General features: G+C 33.6%; 1 protein-coding gene across 1 annotated transcript in view; it reads left to right on the forward strand.

The window, feature by feature from the left end:
• LOC127560551 (ATP-binding cassette sub-family A member 10-like) overlaps window positions 1–11721 on the forward strand; it is a 109707-nt gene extending 97986 nt beyond the window's left edge. The window contains exons 32-39 of the mRNA XM_051995227.1: window positions 141–319; window positions 765–840; window positions 917–1011; window positions 1950–2069; window positions 2347–2487; window positions 8660–8739; window positions 10708–10763; window positions 10901–11721. Coding sequence (XP_051851187.1) covers window positions 141–319; window positions 765–840; window positions 917–1011; window positions 1950–2069; window positions 2347–2487; window positions 8660–8739; window positions 10708–10763; window positions 10901–10999 — 846 coding nt within the window. The 3' untranslated portion in view covers window positions 11000–11721. The remainder of the gene's footprint in view (window positions 1–140; window positions 320–764; window positions 841–916; window positions 1012–1949; window positions 2070–2346; window positions 2488–8659; window positions 8740–10707; window positions 10764–10900) is intronic.
• Window positions 11722–18262: the final 6541 nt, after the last annotated feature.

Below are 18262 nucleotides of genomic sequence, written 5' to 3' on the forward strand. Positions count from 1 at the left end.
AACAATTTAGGGAAACTGAGGCAGTACAATTTAGAGAAACTGAGGCAGAACAATAAAAGGAAACTATGGCACAACACTATAATATAAAATATTTATGAGAATGTATAAAACAAAAGCTGAGCATTGATTGTTTTGAATAGGTGGTACTGAAAGGGAACAGATCATCCCTGAGTCAACAAGGTGCTGACACAATCAAGTTCCTTGGGTATTGTCCTCAGGAAAACTCACTATGGCGAAACCTTACAGTAAGAGATCATCTAGAAGTGTTTGCTGCAGTGAAAGGGATGAAGAAAGAAGATGCCACAATTATGATTTCACGGTATAGTATGGAGGGAATTTTCAGTTCTCTGTAAGAAGGGACAGGAAAGAGTATGATCATGGAGATTTTAAATACTGTTTTTAACAGTATTTAAGTCATCAGACATGGAGTTACACAGGTACCTTTTTTCCTAGGTTTCAGTTCAGAGATATTTTAGACAAACTATAGGCTATGAATCTGAAAGATGAAAGATTGATCAAAGGAAATTGAAAACAGCAATAACAAATAAATTATACATTTTTTCATGGAATTTCCAGAGAGTAATAGAACTCTTTTTTTTCTGAATCAAATAAGTTACAGTACTCAATACTTTCAGATTCAGGATGATTATTCCAACTCTTCAATATCATAATTACTCTATTTTATAATAGGTTCAACCAATATTCCTCATTGATTAGTGCACCTGATAAAGCTGTTTTTTTTTTTTTTTGTATTTCTCCTTCAGATTAGCAAATGTTCTCAAGCTACAAGAGCATATGAACATTTCAGTCAAGGAATTATCAGCAGGCATAACTCGAAAGGTGTGTATTAGGTTTAACAATATTCGAATGCTCTCATTATGAATATGGTAGCAAATATTATTTGTTTTCATTTCAGTTGTGCTTTGCATTGAGTATCTTGGGAAATCCAGCTGTTGTTCTTCTGGATGAACCATCAACAGGAATGGACCCAGAAGGGCAACAACAAATGTGGTAAGAAGTGGAAGCCTTGTACAAATATATTCTTTTTATGGGGCCTATGACAATTACTCCTCAAAAGGGCTCTTTCCTAACAAAATTTAAATGACTAAACCTAGGGAAATTAGAAATTAGCACAAAAGATTTTTCTTTCATTTCCTATCTAATTTTTATTGAGAAAAAATACTTCATATAAAAGTCTAAAAAACTTTCCAGAGATTTTGTTGAGTTCTTACATTATATTGAATAAGTTTTTCATCAGTTGTTAATTATCTCATTGTGTTTTTCAATCCAACTCCTGCCCTCATACATTTAGAGTCATTTAATGTGATATGACTTCTTTCCTAATTCTATCTTCCTGCAAAATCTTCCCCTTATTGTAATCTTAATTTTTTGCTGAGTCTATTCAAATTTAACTTGACAATTCCTCTTAAAATATTGCCATGCTTCTCATGTTGCAATCAATTGTTTTAAAAAATTAAACTTTATACATATACTTTAACATATTTAACATGTATTGGTCTACCTGCCATCTGGGGAGGGGGTGAAGGAAGGAGGGGAAAAATTGGAACAAAAGGTTTTGCAACTGTCAATGCTGAAAAATTACCCATGCATATATCTTATAAATAAAAAGCTATAATTATTTTAAAAAATTAAACTTTATAACTTTTTTGGGTTACATTTTAAGATCCAAACTGTCTCCCTCACTCTCTACTACTCCATACCAGAGAAGACTAACATTTGACACAATTACACACACACACACACACACACACACACACACACACAGAGCATACTTCTATTTATTAGTTCTTTCTCTGGAGGTGCATTACATCTTCCTTTTAATTGATTTGAATACTTAAAATACTAAAAATGACTTAGTTGTTCTTCAAACAACATTACTTTTACGATATAAATTGTTCCCTTGATTCGCTTTTTTAACTTAATTTCAGGAAGGTAATTCGAGCAACATTCAAAAACAAGGAAAGTGGTGCTATCCTGACTACACATTACATGGCAGAGGCTGAGGCTGTGTGTGACCGTGTAGCCATCATGGTGTCAGGACAGTTAAAGTGAGTGAATATACTGGTACAACTGGTATATATTCATAAAATCAATGACAATACTGTGTAAAGGAAAAACTTCTCCAAGGGATGAATAATGTACAAACCTATTTATTATGTGAATAATTGGATTTACCTTTGAGTTCAAAATGGAGGATAATCCCCACCACTCACAGACCCATGAATAATGACAATGGTTTAAGTTATACTTGGATATTTTTTAACTTCTCTCCCCCCACCCCCCTTGTTCTTTCCCCCTATTTTTCCTTCTCTTCTCTTCCTCCAGGTGCATTGGTTCTATTCAACATCTGAAAAGCAAGTTTGGCAAAGATTACTTATTGGAAATAAAAGTGAAGGAACCTGAGCAAGTTGAGCCCCTCCATGCAGAGATTCTAAAGCTTTTCCCACAGGCAGCTCGGCAGGAAAGGTAAGGACAACTTTTTTCCCCCTGTTGGTGGGAAAGTAGATATTAGGCTGCCATCAATTATTTTTCCTTTGTGATAGGTCTCATTGCAGTATAGATTCAAGGAAGAGATCTGGGAAGCAAGGGGCTTGGTTTTTCAGGCCTCAGGAGAGCAAAATAAATGAATTAATCCAGAATCCCTAAATCTTAAGTTTAAAAGCTACATTTTAAAATATTATTTATTTATTTTAACAGTAGAAAAAAATTTGAATTTCTTATTGTTTAATTTTCTCTGTCCTCCGTTTCCCCCCATATGCTGAAAAGATAAATAATTAAATTATATGTATGAAATAATGCAAAACATATTTACATATTAACCATATTAACAAAAAGCAAGAAAATTAAGTGATGAATTTATTCTTCAATTTGCACTCAGAGTTTATCAGTTTTCTTTGGAGGTGGATAGCATTTTTTAATTGAGTCCTTTGGAATTATCTTGAATCACTCTATTGATCAGAGTATCTATGTCTTTCATAGTTGTTCAACCTTATAATATTACTGTGATAATATACAATAATCTCTTTGTTCTGCTTACTTCACTTCATATGAATTCATATTTCCAGGTTTTTGAAATCTATCCCTCTTATCATTTCTTATTATACAATAGTATTCCATCACAATCATGTACGATAACTTGTTCAGACCCAATTGACAGAGATGCCCTCAATGCCTATTTTTTTCACCATAAAAAGAATTTCTATAAATATGTGTATGTATTGTTGCTGTTGTTGTTGTTTTCCATTTTCTTTGATCTTTGGGGGAAACAGATTTAGTTGTGTGGTATTGCTGGCTCAAAGTATATATACTGTTTTATAGCCCTTTAGGCATACTTCCAAATTATTTTCCAGTATAGTTGGACCAATTTACAACTCCACCAAGAATATATTAGTGTTCCTGTTTTTCCATATCCCCTTCAGCATTTGTCATTCTCATATTCTGCCAATGTTATCCAATCTGTTAGGTTTGAAGTGGTACTTCAAAGTTGTCTTAGTTTGCATTTCTCAGCAGTAAGTTAAAGTATTTTTTTCCCCATATAATTAGGGATGGCTTTGATTTCTTCCTTTGAAAATTGTATGTTCATCTCCCTTGACCATTTATCAGTTGGGGAATAATTAATAGTCTTATAAAATTGATGCAGTTCTCTATATATTTGAGAAATGAGCTCTTTATCAAAGGAATTTAGGATTTTAAAAAATTACTTCATTGCCTATATTATCTTTTTGGCAAAATGTATATTCTCTGATTATCTTCTTAAATTAGGTCTCTTTTTGCTTGTACTTTGGAGATCATAATTACTATTTCTACCTTTTTAAAATTTTAGATTAAACATATTAGATTCTGCTCTAGCCCTTTATTTTAACTCTCTGTGTGTGTCTTTCTCTTTCAAGAGTGTTTCTTGTAAAACAAACAAACAAACATATTATTGGATTTAGTTTTTAATCCATCCTGCTTTTTGCTTTTGTTTTATGAGTTTGCGCATGACATTCAAATGCAGTTATGATTTTTGGGTATTTCCCTCCATTCATTTTTCTTCTATTTATTCTCTCTCTTTTTTTATTCGGTCCCTCTTCAAAAAGTCTGTATTGCTTCTGACTGTTGTATCCCTTAATCTACCCTTCTTTTATCATCCCCTGCCTCTTATATTATCTCTGTCTGCTCCCAATTCCCCATTGAGCCTAACTGTGTGTGTGTGTGTGTGTGTGTGTGTGTGTGTGTGTGTGTATTTCTCCCTTTTGAACCAATTCTGATGAGATTCAAGCATTTCCTGTCACATTCCCAACTCAAATTTCCCTCCACATTGTAAAGTTTTTTCTTACATGTCTCAATTATATTTAATTTCTCCCATTCCTTTTCTTCCTTTTCCCTCCCCCTTCTGCCAGAATATCTCTCATCCCTTCATTTAAAAAATATCTTTCCAATATAATTTGACTCACACCTTATTCCCTGTTTATGAAACGCCTTCTAATAGCCCTAATAATGATAAGATTCTTAAGAATTACATGTATTCTCTTCCCATATGAAAATATAGTTTAATCTCATTAATCCTTTTATCATTTTTCTTTTCTGTTTGCTTTTTCATGATTTTCTTGAATTTTATGTTTGAATGTGAAATTTTCTATTCACTTTTGGTCTTTTCATCAGGAAGGCTTGAAAATGATATACTTCACTAAGTATTTCTTCCTCCCTCTCCCCTTCCCCAGAAGGATTATATTCAGTTTTGGTGGGTAGATTTTTCTTGGTTTTAATCCTAACTCTTCATCTTTCAGAGTGTCATATTCCAGACCCTCCATTCTTTGAACATATTAACAGCGAAATCTTGGGTGAACTTGACTATGGATACATAATATTTGAATGTTTTCTTTGGCAGCACATATGATTTATGCTTGACCTGAGAACTTTAGAATTTGGCTATAATATTCCTGGATTTTTCATTTTAGGTTCTCTTTCAGGAAGTGATTGACAGATTATTTTGATTTCTATTTTATCCTCTAGATCTAAGATATTTAAATCATTTTCCTTTATAATTCCTTGAAATATGATGTGTATGATCTTTTTATTCATCATAGCTCTCAGGTAGCCCAATAACTCTTAAATTATTTCTTCTCAATCTATTTTCTAGTTTAGTTGTTTGTCTAATAATATAATTCACATTTTTTCTATGTTTTTCTTTTTTTTTCTTGACTTTACTATTTCTCAGTGTCTCATGGAGTCATTAGTTTCTATGTTCTCAATTCTAGTTTTTAAGAAATTATTTTTCTTAAGTGAATTTTAGTACCTTTTTTTCTATTTGGCTAAGTCAGCTTTTTAAGGAATTCTTTTCTTCAGTGAATTTCTGTGTCTCTTTTATGAATAGATCAATTCTATTTTTAAGGTGTTATTTTCTTCTATATTTAGGTGTGTATATGTGTGTGAGACTCTTTTACTAAGCTATTTATTCTCTTTTCATAATATTCTTGCACTACTCTCATTTCATTTTCCAATTTTTCCTTTACTAATCTTATCTTTTTCTTTTACTCTTCCAGTAATTTTTTTGAACTTTAGTCCAATTTTAATTTTTCTTTGACCTTTTGTTTGCAGGGATTTTCATAATATTTCTTTATATTCAACTAAGGGGAAGGGAGAGGTTTTGTGCTGCAATTTTCAGAGATCTTTCTTAGAGTCTTCAACTTTGGTTTTTGTTTTTTTTTTTTTTTTGAAGTTGTGCTATCTTGGGAGAGATATGTTCATGGTTTTCCTTGTCTGTTCTCTTTACTTTACCCAGGAAGTGCTTCTATTCCCCTATATTCTCTTAAACTGTGATCAGGGCTCCTGATAATATTATTCATTACAAACTCTTCTCTGTCCTCTGGAACTGCAACCCAGAACTGTATGATCAATGGAGTTGCCAAATAGTATTTAGTCCTTCACCCTAGGTGAAGGGTTCCCTGTCATCTCTTTCTTATAAAATGTTTAACCCTTTTTATTATCTGTGGGATGAGAGTTGCTTCTGCTATTGTCACAGTGACCTCCAAGGCCCATCATGGGGCCAGCTCCCACTTGCCTGTAGCAGATCTTCCCTATTTACCTCCTACATTGTCTTAAGTTGGAAAAAATGTCTACCTTGATCTTGTGTTGGCTGTGCTGCTCCAAAACTTGGTTTGATTGGTTATTTTACTTATTTGGAAAGAAATGTTGGAAAAATTTGACTGATTTCATGCCTCCACTCCATCATCATGGTTCTTCCCTTGAAAGTTACTTTTGTAATGAACTAATGTAACTTATGCTTTTTTTCCCTCGATAGCATTTTATTTTTCCAAATACATGTAAATACATGTTTTCATCATTCATTTTTATAAGATTTTGTGTACCAAATTTTTCTCTCTCCCTCCCTGACTTTCCTCTTCCCCAAGACAGCAAGCAATCTCATTAAAGTTGAATATGTGCAATTCTTTCCAACCTATTCATATTTGTCATGTTATACAAGAAAAATTAGACCAAAAAGGAAAAAAAAAACACCTTGAGGAAGAAACAAACAAACAAAAGGTGAAAATGCTATACATTGTTTTGCATTCAGTCAATACAGAATCTCTCCCTGGATGCTATTGGCATTTTCGACCCCAAGTCTATTGGAATTTCCTTGAATCATCACATTGTTGAGAAAGTCAAGTGCATCAGAGTTGATCATCACACAATTTTGCTGTTACTGTGTACAATGTTCTCCTGGTTCTGCTCCCTTCACTCAGTATCAGTTCATGTCTCTCTTTCCAGGCTTTTCTGAAATCAGCATGCTCATCATTTCTTCTAGAAGAATAATATTTCATTGCATTCATGTACCATAACTTATTCAGCCATTCCCTAATTAATGGATATTCACTCAATTTCCAATTCCTTTCCACTACAAAAAGAGCTGCCACAGACATTTTTCCCCATGTGGGTCATTTCCCCTCTTTTATGATCTCTTTGTAATATAGACCCACTAGTGAGACTGCTGGTTCAAAGAGTATGCACAGTTTTATAGCTCTTTGGGCATAGTTCTAAATTAATGCAATCCATTCTTAAACCAAGAAACATCACTGAAGAGTTGTCATCTAGCTCTACATAAAAAGATACAATGAGGATGTAGGGGAATCCATTACCTCCTGATGTGGCCTAGGTGACATTTGAGCATTGTTAAAAATTTTTTCTTCTAATAAACGTTTCTTCAACTTACATTCAGTATTCATAGCAGCTGTTTTGAGAAGTTGACTCTCTGGACATAAGAAGGCAAAAAGCAATATCTCCCTTAAATAAAATTAGGGGCTAGGAAAACTCTTTGGTATAGTGTATGTGACTCTAAATAATAATTCCAGTTAACCTGAAGCAATGGCATAAGGAGAAGAGACCTAAGGAAATCATCTAGAATGTGGGGACCTAAGGCTCAATGAAAGAAAGACCAAGAATTCTACCACTTGAAAGAGAAATAGACGAGGCTGTTGTTGAAATGGCGCCAGATCAGGGAGCTGAGATGGAGCACACTTGTACCATAAGAAGACCTCGGTGTACCACCTAAGTTATTGTATAGACTCATTTTGACTGAATTGGGCATAAAGTATGGTCTTCCATAATTAGGTTCAGTCATGCAAGGAGCAGTGGTGACAGTATAACCTTCTCAGAATCTAACTCACGCCAATGATGCAATTGATGAATCCTGTTCTTCACAATACTGAAAAGAGAACAGAAATGGAAGGGTACCATGAGGCATGGGAGGTTTACTGGAATGAAAGAAGTCCAATCCCACTGTATATTGTATAGGACAAATCTCTATTTGCCTTACTTCATTTATAATTCTGTTAGATTGTAAGGTATTTGGAGAAAAGAAACAGGATGAGAAAAAGGATATGGAGATGAAGCAAAAATTCAGCTACTTTTTTATTCTAGTAATGTGCATTGATGAATGTGTTTTATTGGGAGATTAGTATCAGAGTTATCATCATATAGCTTATGGAGAAAACCTAGCATCATAGAGATTTAAACAACAAATACAACAGTTTTGTTCAATTGTTTTTTTTTCTTAAAGGGAGCAAATATACTTACTATGTGAATAATAAACTATGACAACTAAGCAGGAGTGAATTAAAATAGCACAAGTGCTTTCCTTACAAACCTCTGATTTAGAATGGCGAAATTTATTCTATGTCTTACTGCCTTTTCCACGACACTAATCTGTTGCTTGCCTTTGAAATAGATTCTGAATGTTTTCCCATCATTTAATGGCATTTCCATTCTCTTTGGAAAACATTTTTGATTGGAATCAGAGGATAGATAGATTGTTGGGTAGGAATAAAAAAAGAGTGATGTGATTTTGGCATGCTGACAAACTAAGAGGCTATAGGAAGTAGAGCTGGGCAGAATATTATAGGTGGGGGCTTGGGCAACCCAAAATGTAGAATGAGGGATAATGAATTCAATCCTGGAGGGGGAATGGTCAGAAGTTAGAGATTAGACAGGGAGATTAGAAAACATGATTCTTTGTGTGTGTGAATTGCGTTAGTTTCATATTTATTAATCTATGAGACTAAACTTTTCTTTTTAATAGACAGAAAATTATTACCAATAGTGTCATGCTATTTCAAGATGTTAAAATTAAAGAACAAACCTTAATTTTTCTTCTTCTCAGGTATTCCTCATTGATGGTCTATAAATTGCCTGTGGAGGTTGTATACCCTCTTTCTCAGGCCTTTTCCAAATTAGAAGCAGGTAAGAGTGATGACTTTAAAAAGTGAGATTCTATGTAATAGATAATGACAATACAAAGACAATAATAATAATAAGCAGAGTTCCTGGCACATAGAAAATACTTGTTTATTGGTGATGATAGTATTTAAATAGTAAAGTAAATAGTACTTTAAGAATCATAGGGTGCTTTCCTCACAACAATGCTTTTAGATAGGTAGGACAAGTATTATCATCATCATTTTTCCTAATAAGAAAACCAAGACCAATAATAGCAGAGAACTAGAAGTTGCTGGAGCATGATCAAATTAAAATCAACAAAGTGCAATAAAATATCAGCAACTTAGGCAATTAATTGAATGGTAAATTTTAATGTAATTAATATAAAAGTAACATTTATATTATGTCAATAATATATAATGGTATTATATAATTCTAATATAAGTATATAAATATTATATAATCAAATATTATGTTATTATGACAATACTATTAATAATATAATATTAACATTAATGTATGATAAAACAAAAAACCAGAGACCTATCTTCATATACTTATTCAGTACTTACTATACTGGTATGACAAGATACAATGTATTTAATCTTTCTGGGCCTTAGCTTCTCATCCATAAAATTAAGGAGATGGATTTGTGTAAAAGAATCTATATTTTATTTTATTTTTCTGTACTTGCCAGTCAATAAGCATTTATTAATTGCTTATTGTATGCCAGGCACAGTATTAAGCATTAGAAACAAATACAAGTGTTTGAAAGAAAGACAGGGACATTTACTGACTGTAGGACCTTGAGCAAGATACTTAATTTCTTTTCATCTTATTAAATTTATTGATAATAAGACAAGATGACCTCTAAGATCTCTTCCACATATATATCTATGATCTAATGATACTAGGAGGAGAATAGTAGAATTTTAAACCAATCTAGCACCATATTTTGAGTTGACAGGATATGTCGTTGCTTATAAATAATAAACTTAAGCACTATTCAACACTGTTGTGCAAGACAGAAATTCAGTTATGAATGGATAGATTTTAAAAATCAAAGAAATTACAGAAGAGAAAGAAAAGATCCAAGAGAATAATGAAGAGGAAAACACTTGGTATCACATTTTAGATTCTATCTGAGAAGGAATCAGCAGCAGTATGATAACATAATAAATCATTTGTTGTTCAGTTAGTTTAGTCATATCCAACTTTTCTTAACTCCATTTGTGATTTTCTTGACAAAGATATTGGAGTAATTTGCCATTTTCTTCATGTATATGAAGTGCTTTAAAAACTTAAACTACAATATAAATGCTAATTATTAATTGTATCTTCATTGAATTATTTCTTATGTTGCAAGGAAAGCAGAATTTTCTATCATTAAATATGTCTCTACATAGATAATATTAAAAAGTCTTATTATTACATATCTCTCCATTAAGTGTTGTACCCCTGGAAGTTAATTTTGACCTGTATATCTGAGTAAATTTGTCTATATGAAGGATCTTACTTGTAGTCTAATTAGCAGAGAGAAAGCATAGTATTTGAAATGATTAACCATAAAATGGGTAGCTGAGTGATATATTCGCTAAAATTCCAGGCCTGCAATCAGGAATACTCATCTTCTTGAATTAAAATCTCAAACACTAATCATGTGACTATTGGAAAGTCTGTCTCAGTTTCCTCATCCTTAAATGAGCTGGAGAAGGAAATGGACACCACTCTAATATTTTTCCAAGAAAATCCCAAATGGGGTTAGAGTCAGACACAATTTAAAAAATGACTAAACAACAGCAAATCTCCACAAACCCATGAAATTATCTATTTATTTTAAACTCTAGATATAAACCAAATACTATATTTTCTTAAATGACATAATAATATTTTCCTCACCTTCTGCATTTTGTTCTGTTCTATTTTATTTTTTTTTATACCCAGAGGGAAACACAAATTTCTGATATTGTTTTTTTTTTTTCTCTTATGCAGCTAAATCTACCTTCAACCTGGAGGAATATAGTCTTTCTCAGTCTACTTTGGAACAGGTATGTGTATTTTTTTTTTTAGTCTTAATTTTCTATATATTGTTAATACCTCCTTTCTCCTATTCCCTTATGGATAGAATGCCCAAATTTTTCATTTCTTTTTTTCTTGCTCTTTTTTTGCCTTTTCCTTCTTTCAGGTATTCCTTGAGCTCTCAAAAGAGCAAGAGCTTGGAGATTTGGATGTGGAATTGGATACAACAGTAAAATGGAAATTGCTCCCTCAGGAAGAGCCTTAAAGACCCACAGTGCCTACATTTATTTTTTAATTTCATGACTAATTTTAATCTCATGAATTTATATTAGTAAGCTTCTATATCATTGCAGAAAAATTTAACCAAGTATTTTATATTTTTACTTAGTAATTAAATAAATATCATCATAATTTTTCTTGTTAGAATAAGGGAAGGAAAACAGTTACCATCATTAACAATGGCATTGACTGGATTGAGTCCAATGTGCAGTGATTTCATGTGTATTTACATACCTTTCTAAGTAAATTTTCTGTAAAATGTGAATAATCTAGGTTCTATGGGATTGTTTTTAATATGCATAGGAGTGGTGGTAATGTTTCTAATAGTGTGTGGGAAATATTGATGAACAGAATTGGTTACTTTCTCTTTTTTTGGTGCCTACCCTTATGTGAATAGTGTCCCTCTTTCCTAACTTGTTTTTTTTTTTTTTTTTTTTTTTTTTTTTTAGGTTAGAATTTTCCCATAGTCAATTCCTAGGGCTCTTCACCTTTAGGGTGGTTCATCTTTCAAACTTGGTACAGGAAAAACAAAAGAAAATAGAATGTACTTGAGGCAACTACCTCAGAAAGCTAATCCAGTTCATTTATAACCCCTCTTCACCTTACAATCAGAATTACCTTGAGTCACTGGTTCTAGACATTAATCTGATTTTTCTGCTTTGGGGAAATTATTAAATATCTATCAATAAAATATCTCTTCTTGTTCCAGTTCTCTGAATTTTTGTGCCAGGAAATACCAAATACCTTTTAGCATTCCTAAACATTATCAGTCTATTAATTCGTGTAGCTAACTGATCATTTACTACTTTCTCGGTTGTATTTATTCCAAGGACACAAAGAACTTACTCTAAAGAATCAAATTATCTTAGAGCAGTGGTTACTCATTTGTAACTCTCAGGGACTCCTGAGGACCCCTGAGACTCTTTTTGGAGAATTCATAAGATCAAAAAATTTTCATAATAGTAACAATGATACTAAAAAACCATTTAATTTCTAATACAGTAGGTAAAGCCCACATAAAAACTCTTTGAGATCCTCACTAATTTTAAAATGTGAAGAGACCAAAAGCCTGAGAACTGCTTAGTAGAGAAACTGATTTCTTTTAAAACAAAGGACACAAAGAGATACAAAAACTAACTGAAGAAAACCACACAGTTAAAAATTAAAACAGATCAAATAGAAGCTAATGACTCTATGAAACACCAAGAATCAGTCAACTAAATAAAAAGAAGAAAAAAAAGAAGAAAATATAAAATATCTCATTGGAAAGTATTAAAGAAAAAGACATTAAAGGAAAAAGGGTTATACTGGGAGAAGAGGAAAGGGGAATTATAAAAGGGGCAAATTAGATCACATGAAGAAGCACAAAAGACCTAATACATTCAGAGAATTGTCTGAAATTTGATCAGTTTAGGTTCAAAGAGGGAATAACTTAATCATTCAGTTGAGTACAGAAATTTATCTTACCCTATAAAGAAGTAGGAGGAGAAAGAAGAAATAAAAGGGAGGGGCTGGATAGAAGGAAGGGCAATAACACCTGGAGAAAGGGGTAAGAAAAGCAGGAGGGATGGAAGAAGATACGGCAAGTAATGGGTGGGGTGATTAATAAAATAAAATGCTACTAAGGAGGGACAAAGTGTAAAGAGAGAACAAAAGTATATGCAGAGGAGAAAATAGGAGGGAGAGAAATACAGAGATGGTAATCATAACTGTGAAAGATGAACTCTCCCATAAAACAAAAACCAATATCAGAGTAGATTAAAAAAAAAAAAAAAACCAACAGAATCCCACAATATGTTGTTTAGAAGAAACACATTTGACACAAAGAGATACATACAGAGTAAAGGTAAAAGGGTGGAGCAGAATTTGTTATGTTTCAGCTGAAGCAAAAAAACAAAAAAACAAAAACAAACAAACAAAAAAAAAAAAAAAAACAGGAGTAGCCATTCTGATCTCAGATAAAGCAAAAGTAAAATTAGATCTAATTTAAAAAGATAAGGAAGGAAAGTACATCTTATTAAAAGGTACTACAAACAATGAAGTAGTAATGACCACCAAATAGTAGAACTTGCAAATTTCTAGAGAAGATAATAAGCCAGTCACAGGAAGAAATTGACAATAAAACTACATTAGTGGGGGATCTCAACCTTCCCCTCTAAGAACACTTATCTCCTTGCAACTCTCAGATTAGCTAAGATAATGATAAATGATGGAGAGGATGTGGGAAAACTGGGACACCAATGCTTTGTTCATGGAGTTGGGAAATGATCCAACCATTCTGGAGAACAATCTGGAGCTATGCCCAAAGGACTATAAAACTGTGCATACACTTTGACCCAGCAGTACCAATACTGGGTCCGTATCCCAAGGAAATCATAGCAGAGAGAAAAAGACTCACATGTACAAAAATATTTATAGCAGCTCTTTTTGTGGTAGCAAAAAATTGGAAAATGAGTAGATGACCATCAATGGGGGAATGACTGAGTCAATAAATTTTGGTATATGAAGATAAAAGAATATTATTGTTCTATAAAACATGATAAATAGGCTGACTTTAGAACGGTCTGGAAAGGTTTCTACTAACTGATACTGAGAGAAATAAGCAGAAAACAATAACAGCAAGAATGTGGATGATCAACTTGGTTCTTCTGAGTGATCCAAGGCAATCCCAGAAAGCTCTGGATAGAAAACATCATCTGCATCCTGAAAAAACAAAAGAAAAGAAAAAACAATGGAGATTGAATGTCATTTAATCTCATTTGTCTCCATTTTCTCATACTTAAAATGAGCTGAAGAAGGAAATGATAAACCATTCCAGTACCTTTGATAAGAAAACTCCAAATGGAGTCACAACTGAAACAACTAAACAAGAAAAATATACACACATGTGATGGCCCATGGGATTTTGAAGAGCCAAATATGACTGACCAAAGAAAAATGCACATTATGTACATATATATAATACATATAAAAATATATATGTACATGAACAAAGACATATAAACACATATGTGTACATCTATATATGTGAAGGCTTAAAGAAGTTTTCTCTAAGTATATATATATATATACATACATAGTTGCACTATAACTTTCAAATATATTAACTATGAAACTTATGAGACACATTCCATATTCTTTCTTAAATTTGAGTTAATTTATCAAGCTTCACTTTGGCCCAATAATCGTACAAAATAAGATTAACTTTTCACATGAAACTGATTCATATGAAACTTGAGTATGACCTCAATAATCACTAAATTTTTAATGTATATATGCATATAAATTTGTGTGTATGTATATGCACAAATATACCAGATATATTTGTATATATGTGTACTCATACAAGTGTGTGTGTGTGTGTGTGTGTGTGTGTGTGTGTGTGTATTTTGGTATGAATGGAACTGATTGGATGAAGTTTTCTCAAGTTTATGAGACTAGGTCAATGTTACATGATCCCTATACCTAGTTGAGCCTTGGGTTTCAGGAAGTCACATGATCCCTATTCCCACAATGAAGGAAGTTAGTGAAGTTGCAGGAAGTAACGTGACCTGTGGGAGGCGGACAACATTAGTGACCATTGGTCAAGAATGGTTACATCCTTTTAGTCTATCCAATGAGAAGGTTTGGGTCTTTTGCTTTTACATCCCAGACAAGAACTGGCCAGGTTCAGGAGCAGTGGTGGGAGATGGGATGGCTCCTCAGTGTGTCTGGGCCTATCCCTGCAGAGATGAAAGAAATGCTTGCTATTTGTACCTGACGATGTCTCTGCTTAGTTAATTTGGGAGTGTGTGATGGGAAAGAGAGATAGAGAATCAGTTAGGGAAGAATCTAAGGATTGCCTTGCTATGGTGAGAGCCCGGTTGAAGTTGGATTGCAAGAATTTCATTTATAGTATAACAAAATTGAAACGCCAAGAGATAAAAGTTCAAAGCATCTGAACAAACACTTTTGAAAAGGAGAATGTCCGGGCTAGCTTTCTTTAGGATCCCTAGATGGTCCTTGGTCTTAGCAGGAGAGTCACCACAAGGATGATCAGCGATAGAATCTGGAGTCTGGAGTTTGAGCTAGAGAACATTCTCATTCACTATCTTCAGTCCTCTCAGCCCTTAAATAACCTAGTACATTTAGTACATCACTAGAGCACACTAAGCATATGCTTATCCTAAATATTGAAAAGGAGCATGCCTTTGAATTTTTTCTAGATCTATGTACAATTTGTAATTCCTTAGTGTTTCTATGGTCTTTTGTAGACACGCTTCTAACATTTTTTCTTCAGATGCACACCCCAAGTTATCATCCATGTAATGGAATAATTTTACTTTTGGAAATGCTTTTCTTAGTGGAGTAAGAGCAGCAGCAACATACATTTGATACATAGTAGGGTTGTTTTTCATTCCCTGTGGCAAAAATGTCCGTTCATATCTTTTATAAGGTTCAGCTAAGTAAACCCTGGGCATTGAAAAGGCAAATCTTTTCATATCCTCCTTATCTAAAGAATAGAATAGAAACAATCCTTAAAGTCTATAACCCAAAGAAGCCATTCTCTGGGCAATTGAGTAGGAAATGGAAGTCCAGGCTGAAGAGTTCCCATAGTTTCCATCTGTTCATTTACTTTTCTCAAAGCAGTCAATATCCTCCATTTTCCAGATTTATTTTTTCAATAAATACAGGGGAATTCCAAGGACTTAGAGGAGGTTGTAAGTGTCCATAGTCAAATTGCTCCTATACTATATCTAATAAGGCCTGAATTTTTTCACTTGTTAAGGGCCACTTTTCTACCAAAATGGTGTATCAGTCTTCCATTGAATGGAAACAAATGAGAGTGCAGAAAGGCCTTCAACAGCAGCTCTGCCTAAAAAGCCGAAGTACTCAATTGTAATCCTAACTGTTGTAGGATTCTCTTCCCCACAGATTGATGGAGATTTTATTTTCTACAAAAGGAGTAAAAACTCCTATTTTATCTTCAAATGTCCATCTCAAAGGGGTAGCACTAACTTCAGTTGCTATTGAGCTTCCTATGCCAGACATATGGGTGTCTGCCATAATCTTGGCCAATGACTAGGCCAACTGGCACCTTTAATGAATTATGATCTGCACCCGTGTCTACCAACCCTTTCAATGATAAGCCATTTATATAGGCAGTGAGCATAGGATCATCAGCTGTAACAGCTGCAGTTTAGAATATTCCTGGATTCTGTTGATGGGAGTCAAAATCTGGATAAATATCACCAAATTGCCTTTTAGAAGTGTGTATCAGTAAATCTGATGCTACTACTTCTCCTGGGTGATAAGTCACACATTGTCTACCTGTATTAATTACTGGGATATTAGCTACACTCTTACAAGGTGAATTGGTCAAGCCGACTTTGTGTGGAGGCAAGGGATCTATAGGCCAGACAGGAACAGATTTCACCTCTCCAGGGGATAACTCAGTAGTCCCAGCTGCATACAACTCTAATCTCCCTAAGTGTAATCCATTTCCCTCATCAGGTTGCTTCTTGGCTAACTGATCATGTTGAAGTACTGAACTTCTAAAGACTCTCTCGGTGTAACATTGGCTGCCATCATGCCCCAAGTGTTTTTCCCTGTGGCTCTGGAACTAAGCCGTGCTTCTTGTTTTTCTGAGACCATCTACATTCTGATGCCCAGGGGAAGCCTTTGTTGCATTTTGTATATGGGATTTGGTTCTTGTTCTCTCATCCTGTTTTTTTCACTCTATCTTTATGCCAACATTGAGCTTTCAAATGCCCTACTTTACCACATTGAAAGCATTGACAGGTCTCTTTGGAAGTCCCTTACCAAAAGAGACTCTTTTTTCCCATGTTCAGCTCTTGAAAAGCCTGGGTTTAAAAGGTATTTGTACTCACTGTGGCACAGCATGTTATGATCTCTAAAGGAGCATCCCTGTGTAGTCCTAATATAATTCTTCTACAATCCTCATTAGCATTTTCTCTAGCAAGTTGTCTTATCATAATTTCTGTTGCTTATTCATCAAAATAATGATGAATGTTGGAGGAGATCTGGGAAAACTGGGACACTGTTACATTGGTGGAACTAGGAATGGATCCAATCATTCTGAAGAGCAATATGGAATTATGCTCAAAAAGTTATCAAACTATGCACACTCTTTGACACAGCAGTGTTTGTGCTGGGTTTATATCCCAGGGAGATCTTAAAGCGTAGAAAGGGAACCACATGTGCAAAAATGTTTGTGGCAGTCCTTTTTGTAGTGGAAAAAAACGGGAAACTGAATGGATGCCCATCATCTGGCGAATGGCTAAATAAAATGAATGTTATGGAATATTATTGTTTTGTAAGAAATGACCAATAGAATGATTTCAGAGAGACCTAGAGACACTTACATGAACTAATTAGCTAAGTGAAATGAGCAGAACCAGGAGATCATTAAACACGGCCACAACAAAACTGTAAGATGATCAATCCTGATGTATGTGGCTCTTTTCAACAATGAGATGATTCAAACCAGTTCCAATTATTCAGCAATGAAGAGAGCCAATTACATGCAGAGAAAGGACTGTGGGAACTGAGTATGGACCACCATATAGCATTTTCACTTTTTCTGTTGTTGTTTGCTTGCATTTTCTTTTCTTTCTCAGGTTTTTTTTCCCTTCTTGATTCAATTTTTCTTATGCATCAAGATAACTATATAAATATGTATACATGTATTGGATTTAACATATATTTTAACATATTTGACATGTACTGAACTACCTGTCATCTAGGATAGGGGATGGGGGGAAGGAGGGGAAAATCTGAAACAGAAGGTTTTGTAAGGATCGATGTTGAAAAATTACCCATGCATATGTTTTGTAAATTAAAAGCTTTGATTAAAAAAATTAAAAAGAAGGGGTAGCAATCCTGATCTCAGACTTAGCAAAAATAAAAATAGATCTAATTAAATGAAAGAAGGAAGGAAATAGCATTTTGATAGAGGGTACCATAGATAATGAAGTAATATCAATCCTAAACATATATACATTGAGTAGTATAGTACCCAAATAACTAGAAAAGAAATAAGTTGAAAGAAGAAATAGACAGAAAAACTATACTTATGGAGGATCTCAACCTTCCTTTATCAGAATCAGATAAATATAACTACAAAATAAATAAGAGTGAAGTTAAAGAAATAATTACAAGCTTAGAAAAGTTAGGTATGCTAGACATTTGGAGAAAATTAAATGGGAATAGAAAGGAATATTCATTTTCTCAGTGTTAATGGCACCTA

This window comes from Antechinus flavipes, chromosome 4 (genome assembly GCF_016432865.1).
Source record: "Antechinus flavipes isolate AdamAnt ecotype Samford, QLD, Australia chromosome 4, AdamAnt_v2, whole genome shotgun sequence".
NCBI classification, from domain to species: domain Eukaryota; kingdom Metazoa; phylum Chordata; class Mammalia; order Dasyuromorphia; family Dasyuridae; genus Antechinus; species Antechinus flavipes.